Raw genomic sequence first — 9,026 nt, forward strand, 5'->3', positions numbered from 1 at the left:
CATTACAGAGAACATTTCATTAGCATTTCATTACAAAATTGATTAACCTTCATCTGAAATGAGCTTGTCAAACTGAAATGTCGAACTATCATTGAATGTGAATGGCTATTTTTTCACAGAGTGACCCCCAGGTGCCCTTTCAAGCATTCCCATAATGAAACTGGGTCCTTTTTTTTGTCTCAACAAAAAAAATCTTTAATTCATCAAAAGTCATGGACAGAAAGAAAGGACACTCAAGATGGCAGAAATAGAAGGCTGAAATCATGATGTGGTTTGATACAACAATATATATAATTATAGCTTTGCTGACTGATAATATGTTTCTTCTTATACCTTAAGCGCTCTCACAGTTGAAGGTAGGCAGGAGAAACAGAGCAACATTCAAACATGGAGAGGAAGAGAGAAAATCCAATTATGAATAATACATTCATAGGCGTGTGCCATGGGTGTGCAATTACACAATGAATAGTATCGACAAAGTCTGCAGTGTGTTTTGTCTGTGTTTACAAACTTGGCTGTTAGGCTGATAAGTACTGTTTTATGTTAGTATGCTAATGTATAATTTGCCATACACATGGGAATGAATGTGAGCTATAACAGTATATCTGAAACAACATCAGTACAGAATGATGTGCTCATATATCTACTGATTGACAGTTGTTTGAATTGTTTCCTGGTTAACTCAGTATTTGCCATTGGCTGTATTCCGAGTGGGGAAATATCTATTGTACGCCTGCTGGTAACCGTAGCGATGGGCAAAGAGGCGACAGGGAGTGAAATCCTCGCAGATCTCGGAGCGTTGTTCAACAGCTGACTTCACCTTCCTATGAGAGAAATAGAGGGTGATCAGATTATAGGATCATGCAGTATACACCCTGGAGTATAATAATGGGCAGCTTGGGGTAGTGGTAAGGAGCAGGGCTTGTAACCAAAAGGTTGCTGGTTCAATTCTCCACTGGGACACTGTTGTTGTACCCTAGGGCAAGGTATTTAACCCACAGTTATTGTACTAAATATCCACCAGTATAAATGGATGAAATTGGATGAAACATCTGTAAGTTGCTCTGGATAGGAGCATCTGTTAAACGACAATAATGTAATGCTATAATTACAGTGGAAAACTGAGCTGTTACAGACAGTTCAAGATAGAATATGTGTACAACATACACATGGTAAAAATAATGTCATTTTAATACAGTCCCTGTGTTCCTCAATATCAAATTGTATTTATTTTCTCAGTAGTGCTGACATTACTTTCAGAAGATAGTGACTAAGTACAAAACGATAAAACACAATAACCTACACACTCCACTCTAGCAGAAAAAAGTCACTGAAATGGTCAAATGCCAGTTTTGGACTCAGAATTTGGAAGTATGTCTTGCAAAAGCAAATACTTTACTGGACACCAAATCACCAATAATAGCCAGGCTAATAATGCAAGCCAAATAAAGCAAACACAGTTTTGATAAATATGACCATTAGACAATAAACATAAGGCATTATTCTTAAAATAACAACACTTTTCCCAGTTGAAAATGGCTTGGGCTTCTGCAGTGCATGCAAACAAAACCATTATAAACATGTTAGTAATTACACAAAGTATACTAAAGCAATCCTTTGCAAGTGCAAATACCAGCCCTGCTTGTTGCCAGTCAAGCCAGTGTAACAATACTTTTAGACTGCTTACTCTATCTACTCTACACCTGCAGTACTTAAACACAATACTGTTGAGAGGCCTCTACCCTGTCCTCATTTCCCTGATATGAGAGTCTGTAGGTTTCTTTCTTGGTAATGCTGTGAGTTTTAAACATTCAGACAGCTGCGGCAATGCTCATGGTGTTTCTCTCAGTCTTGCTGGGGCTGAATGTTGTTTCTGGCACAGACTGTTTCTTCCAGAGCCACCTCCTGCACAGCAGTGGGCTTAAGGCCACACCCGTCACTGCGGTCTTTTCTTTCCACCCTGAACATAAAATACAGGCCTGCAGATTTCATAGTAGCATTACTGTAAGCTGTTTTCCAGCAGCGACTGTAATAGCATACATAAGCACGTCTTGCAGCACTGTGTATATTTCACCTACTGCTTTTCAGTATAGAGTATTCGGGTGATTGAGACAGCAGCTGACCTCTTTAGGTGTGAACTGGGTTCAACAAGGTAACCACCCCACCGACTAATGGCCAGCCTCAGGTTATGATGCGGCCAGTCGTCATCACTTTGATTTCATTTGAGGTCACAGTACATCTTGGTTTTTGACCGCAACCAAGACCATGATCATGATGACCCCAATCCTGACCACAACCACATCCACCAACCACTGTAGCCTGCTCCAACTTGTTACAGACTCCCACCACATCTGTACAGCCTTACAATCCTACATGTGACCCATTCATACAGCTGGATAATTACTGAGGTTGTGTACCTTGCCCTAGGGTACAATACCAGTGCCCCAGCAGGGAATTGAATCAGACACCTTTGGTTACCAGGACTGCTCCATACTACTATGCCACAGTGCAGCCCTACGGGAAAAAAATGTAATTATCAATTATCTCACATGGGGAATTTATGAGAGCACGAATCAATAATTACTGTGCAATCTAATAATTAAGTTTGATTTCATAGTTGAGCCTGAACTTTGCCTAAACAGCAATTAGCATCTGAAACAGGCCGTTGTGGAGCAAGGCTTTTGCTGTTTGTGTGGAGAGGTAAAAACGTGTCAGAAGGTGAAAAATTTACATTGCAGTCTGGGTTTTTGTGTGTATAGATTTGCACTTTGTCACGGGATATAGTAAGAACACAATCATTGTTAGTAGATGCATACCATTATGTATTATCTATTCATTATCTGTTTGCATCTGTCTAGCAGACACACTGACGTAAGGTCTCTGGATGCATAATGCTTAATCCTTTGTAATACAATCTGGACAGAATCCTCAAAGAATACTGAATTACTGTGGACACCAAATGCAAGCCAATATGTGTGAAGCTAGTTGATCTGCGTTGTTTATGGCTTTGATATTTGTACAGGTTTGTTGTCATTCTTCATTGCCCTGACCAAGATCCCTTGGGAAACAAGCTTGATGTATCATACAATGAGAACGGAGCACCTGATTGTGTCTCCAGCAACAGAGAAATTGAGTGTGTGCGTGTGTGTGACTCTGTGTGAGTGTATGTGAGTGTGTCTCTGTGTGCCTCTGTGTCAGTGTGAGTGTGTGTGTGTGTGTCTGTGTCTGTGTTGGCGTGCACATGTGTGTACAGATATTACCTCCTGGGAATGTAGATGTTCGTATTCCCTCGTGGATGGTTAATGAAGGAGTTGGCTCGGTGTCGCTTGATGAAAAAGTCTGAGGGGATTTACATATCAATATAGAAAAATGATCACTGTAGATGACACTGCAGTTTAGTTATTCACACTAATCACCATGTAGAGGAGATTTGCAGGTCATTCACACTGCTTCATTACAGATGTTTGTATCATTACATTATTATTATCATTACCATTACATCTGATAGCACCTTGAAAAAGTGAAGCTTTTCTAGAATGGAAATGCAATGAATCTACATCTAGATGTGTTCTCTTAAAAACTGTAATATGTAAGATATGTATCTAATAGGAGCTTGAAACAAATGTTAGGCTTTTCTGAGGGTAAACAATTTTATGAAAATGGACCCAAAGAAAAGTGCTTGGTTGGACATTCCAAGCACACATCTAGTTCATTAGCCTTCACAAGCTTTATCTATAAAGTTCAACCAAACACTTGCCATTGATTACTTTTTCCTCAAAGACCAACTCTAGCAAATGTTTTAGCAATGACAACAGAATGTTGAAAATAAAAGTGTAATATATCACACCACAATGGAAATAGTATCCATAATATCTTTCCATGATATTTATCATGGATAATAATGCCTGCAGTGATACTACTATATGTTTGTCATCAATAAGTGGTCATTTTCAATGAAATTGAAAAATAAAAACAGAATAAAAATAATAAAGGAGCTTATTTACCCTCAAATGATTCATTACTCTCATGGGAATCTGTTGAGAGAGAGAGGGAGAGAAAGAGAGGGAGAGACAGACAGACAGACAGACAGACAGACAGAGATCACTGCATGTTAGACACTTCATCTCTTAATAACGTGATCAGTCTGAACCAATGTTAGGGAATTGAAGAGGCATACCATAGCAGAGACAGAGAGCGACGAGGATGCTCAGCACCGCACACTGCAGAATGACCTTCATTCTGTCTGCCTACTGGACTACAGAGAGAGAGAGATTAAAATGTTGTTAGTGTTTTTGTCACAATATTAACTCTCTTGTGTTTTGCTTTGTGTAATCATAGCATGGCCAGTTTGGTGCTTGCTCCAATGTAAATTGAATTTAAAAGCAACACTCTCGGGGGGAAGTAGAAATAAAGAGATAGAGAGAGGGAGAGAGAAGGAGAAAGAGAGAGAGAGAAAGAGAGAGAAAGAGGGATAGAGACAGAAAGAGGGAGAAAGAGAGGGAGAGAAAAAGAAAGACAGAGACTGAAGGAGGGAACAAAAGAGTGCAGGAGAGAGAGAGAAAGGAATAAACAGAGTGGGTGAAGGAGGGAGCGAGAGAGAGAGAGAGAGAGGGATAGACAAAGAAGGTGAATAAGGGAGCAAGACAGAGAAAGAGGAATAGACAAAGAAGGTGAATAAGGGAGCCAGAGAGAGAAAGAGGGATAGACAAAGAAGGTGAATAAGGGAGCAAGAGAAAGAGAGAGAGAAAGAGGGATAGACAGAGAGGGTTAAGGAGGGAGCGAGAGAGAGAATGAAAAATAGGAGAGGAAAGACAGCCTAGTGTCTTGCTTTCCATTTCTGCTTCCATCACTCTCAGCTGTTCCACTGTCACCATCAAACATACCAGGTAGAAAAAGCAGAAGATGTTTATATTAAGGAAAGGAATGAAGAACGGTTCAATTATCATCTTAATTGTGTTTTAGGGATTTGACAAAACTGGGCTGAGAAACAGAGAGGAGAGAGTAGTTCTTGCTCACATCTTTTTATGTACCCCTCCATTAACTGTTCCAGCCTTACAGATAAATATAACAGATGAAAAAAACAAAAAAAAAGAAAAAAAACAGAAAGACAGTCTGAGTGACTGACAGGAAGACACATAGAGGGACTGATTTTTAAAGGACCTTTGTTTAAACAGCTTTTCAGAGTATTCAAAAACATTGCTTTTATTAAACTCACATCAACTTGCTCCTTCAAAACAAAAACCAACACTCAGATGAGCTTCTCAGATTTGAAAGGGAAGGGTTTGACTAAATCTGGGCCAAAATGTCATCAATACAGCACTGAGAGTCATAGATGTTTAGGAAGAGGGGAAAGAGATGGGGGAGAGTGATATTGTTAAAACAGCAGTAACAGTGAGAGAGGAGACAGTATAACAAATCAAACAGTCCCACACTTGCAGTATGACTACAACTTTAAACTTCAAAGACCTATCGCTTCTTTGTACTCACCCAACTTTTTTTTTCATTATTTCAGACTTAATTCAAATGAAATATTTTGTAAATAACAAAAAGAAACACTTTAAAAGGTGCTACCCAATGTAAAGTCCAGAACAATAAACAGGGGGAATGATATGTAATGTATGTATTATATTATTGAATTAGTACAATGACTATGTAAGAATGTATCACTAGCAATCAGATCTGGTCACTTAATGCAGATTATACAATTATGGACAATGAGGAAAGGATGAGAACTTTGATATAAACAGGCTGAGGCAGAGGAGACATAAGAAAGACAGCAATAAAAGATGATAGAGTTAAACAAGGCACTGTAGATAGAAAGAGTGTTATTAATAAATAAATAGGTTTATTGATTTATTTACTAATAGACAGGTTGATAGGTACATAAATTGATTCATTGATTGATTGGTTGATTGATTGAATGACTAGTTGGCTGATTGGTTGATTGGTTGGTTGGTAGGTTGGTTGATTGAATGAATGAATGACTGGTTGGTTGTATGCTTGATTGGTATATTAATTTACTGATTGATTGAGAGCAAAAGGCAGACAGGGTCATGAAGGCATGAAGGCAGAGAAGAGAACAGAGAAGTACATGAGCTGAGCTTATGAGTTGCAGGAAGTTGAAAGGTTCAGCCTGCAGGTAGTTCCTGTGGTCACATTGTTAATGTGTGCTTCAATCTTCCAGCTCAGGTCCAATCTTTGAGAACTCTCTGTCTCTGTAGCCCAGCTGTCTGCCTGAGGAAAGGGTCAGCTCTGTCTCCTGCTGCCTGAATTCCTGTAAACCGGAATGTGTTTTCGTAATACTGAGGCCAGTCAGGGCCAGAGCCCCAGGAGAGGGAGAAATATCAAGAGTGAGATTGAGAGCGATAGAGGGACAGAGGGGGACAGATGGCGTGGCAGAGAAAGAGTCAGGGCTTCAAAGAGGGAGGGAGAAAGAGAGGAAAATAGAGAGACAGAGAAAGAGAAACAGAAGCGTGTAATTGTTTGCAAACCTTCCAAATGCAAAAATTGCAAAAATGACCGCAACACCACAGGCAAAACAAGAAAAGTAGCAATGAAGACAATAGCTTGTTTCAGAGAAAATAAAAATAAAGCCTTTCTTAAACTCCAATCACATCAACATGAAAATCTCCTCCTCCCAGCAAAGCAGCAGAGTTGGGGGTGGGGGCAAGAGGAAAAGGTAGGAAAAGAGAGGGACAGAGAGCAACAGAAAAAGACAAATCATTTAACACTAAACAGGGACTTCAGAACCAGGGCCCTGCTGGAGAAATACTGTCAGACTGGAGCCCTGACAGTAACAATGAAAAACACCAAAAAATCCATATGCCCAATACATCCATATTATCCATATTATATCCAACAGACACAAATTAATTACAAACATAAATGAACATTGAAGTGAACTGGAAATACACACCATGTCTGCTAAATGACAATGGTATATAATAATAATGTTATTATCTTGACAAGAAGAGAATGAATGGAAAGCAAAAATGCATAAGGGCTTTTATACCATGTAAACAAATATTAATAGTTAAATACAAAATAAAAAAATAAAAACAAAAAGTAAAAAACATTATAATCCCTAAATAATGAAAACCCAATGCATTTAAAGAAACACTTTGTGATCGTCACTCCTATGTTCTCACTACAAAGACATGCAGTGTGAAAAGCTGAGCCCGCAGAGGAGTCACCTCAGCCAGCTGGTCCTGAAGCTGACAGCACTAACATCAACTGACACCATGCACTGTGAGGATAGCTCCAAACACAGACAATTACAGCTCCAAAAGCTGAGAAAGACATCAATAAGGTACACCTGCTCGATGAGAATTACACATGGGTACACAGTGTGAAGTATACAGCTACCTGAAGGACACCCCCCCCCTGCCCCCCCCCCCCAAAAAAAAACAAACAAATGCCTTCCTAAAAACAGAAAGAAAGACTATACCTGCAGCCCCTACAAACAAGCAAATAAATGAATCCTTTAACATCACAGGATACAACAAGTACATTTGCAGCAGAACCCCCCCCCCCCCCCAAAAAAAAGAATTACTGAATAATAAATAAATAAATAAATAATTTCTGCTAAGCAGGTTGTGAAATTTGCTTAAATATGGTCATTTCAAACTTCACGTTGAATTGAAAATACAGAAAAGAGACTCAGGAGCGAAGGAGTTGTGAAATAGAAAGAGGTAGATACAGAGAGATACATAGTGAGAGTTGTGCCAGGTGCCTGACACCTGTACAAACAGCTAGAGCCAGATGTGGGGACCAAAGCACACAACTCCAAGCTCTGCATGTCGTCCCCCCACCTAAGCTGATGTCATCCACCATGGAAACCACCGTTTGTAGCCTTTGGACAGCTATGCTGCCTGTGCTGGCTGACACCATGGCTGGACCCCTCCTCCTCAACCCACACACACAAACACATGCACACCCTCAAGCTGTCATCAACAGTGTATCCGCCAGGTGAGCCATTGCCCAGATGACAGGTGAAAACTGACTTCAGCCCAGTGGAGTTATCCAAGGCCACAGCGTGGAAATACAACCCAGAGAAAGTGTTTGGTTGGACATGCGAAACATTTCCAAACCAGCCACTAAAGGACTAAACATTTTCCTGGGGCTCATTTTTCAAGACTAATTGACTTGTTCTGGAAAATCTCAAACTCCAGTTACAGTAGTTAGATAAACATGAACATCCACCAGTCCCCTTTAACTCAATCACTTGGAATCTGCATTAAAATAGGGGTGTAATCAATACACAAAAAGACTGCTAAATTGCTAAAACATGCAAAAGCTAATGACCAGCATTTTCTTAGAATAACATTCTTTTAAAAATAAGCCATGTGTTATGCACACTCTGCTGTGAATTTGGTGAGGTTTTGTGAGTGAATGGATCTCTGTATTTTGTGAAGGCATATACTGTGTGCATACTGTGTGTGTTTTGTATGAGAGATATATCTTTGAACAGATGACTGCACTGTACTCACCCAGAGGATACAGCTGATATGTATTAACTTCTCAAGGTTCGTGCTTCTGATTTCCTCCTTCTCTGTTTCCCTTCCTCAGTGAATCATTTTGGCTCCGTGAAGCTACACTTTTATACCCAACTCCCTGGCCCCCCTTCCCACCCCCCCCCCCCCCCCCTCCTCTCCCACCCCTCACTCTCATCTCTCCCACTTTCTTTTCCTCTCTCTCCTCCCTTCCTCATTCCTCTCTGTCCCGCCCGCTCAATCAGACCGAACGATTAGCTCACTCTCTCCCTCTCCATCCCATAAACACGCTCAGGAAACAGATGGAAAGGTGGAGCAAGAGACGAAAAACAGGCAGAGGTAAACAGACAGAGGGGGGAGAGGCGGACAGACGGACCCGTGCTGGCCTCTGGCTGCCCTGCCCCTCTCTGGACGCCCCCTGCCTCTCTACGACCTTACACTGATGCTAACTGTGAAGACCAAGCACCTGTAGTGAACCAACATACTCATTCAATACAGATCGAGGGATGCAGTCCTTCTTTGCATTAATGTATA

General features: G+C 40.5%; 1 protein-coding gene across 2 annotated transcripts; it reads right to left on the reverse strand.

The window, feature by feature from the left end:
• Positions 1–507: 507 nt before the first annotated feature.
• Positions 508–8,572, reverse strand: LOC118794623 (matrix Gla protein-like). 2 transcript variants are annotated; one of them, XM_036552879.1, is made up of 5 exons: positions 8,490–8,572; positions 4,178–4,250; positions 4,005–4,034; positions 3,261–3,339; positions 508–824 (listed from the first exon to the last, which is right to left on the reverse strand). In XM_036552879.1, exons 2-5 carry the CDS (start codon positions 4,236–4,238, stop codon positions 683–685), a joined length of 312 nt encoding a protein of 103 aa, XP_036408772.1. In that variant the 5' UTR covers positions 4,239–4,250; positions 8,490–8,572; the 3' UTR covers positions 508–682. The 2 variants fall into 2 exon arrangements, with proteins under 2 accessions (XP_036408772.1, XP_036408771.1); XM_036552878.1 differs by having other exon boundaries at positions 4,178–4,255.
• Between the last annotated feature and the right edge of the window lie 454 nt (positions 8,573–9,026).

Source organism: Megalops cyprinoides, chromosome 19, assembly GCF_013368585.1.
Source record: "Megalops cyprinoides isolate fMegCyp1 chromosome 19, fMegCyp1.pri, whole genome shotgun sequence".
In the NCBI taxonomy this organism is placed as follows: Eukaryota; Metazoa; Chordata; class Actinopteri; order Elopiformes; family Megalopidae; genus Megalops; species Megalops cyprinoides.

Excerpts from the sequence above, each read along its gene's own strand:
- LOC118794623 (XM_036552879.1), bottom strand. The coding sequence starts at position 4,238 with ATGAAGGTCATTCTGCAGTGTGCGGTGCTGAGCATCCTCGTCGCTCTC. Across the intron at positions 4,035-4,177 it reads CGCTCTCTGTCTCTGCTATG|ATTCCCATGAGAGTAATGAA; the intron begins GTATGCCTCTTC and ends CTCTCTCAACAG. Across the intron at positions 825-3,260 it reads AACATCTACATTCCCAGGAG|GAAGGTGAAGTCAGCTGTTG; the intron begins GTAATATCTGTA and ends TTTCTCTCATAG.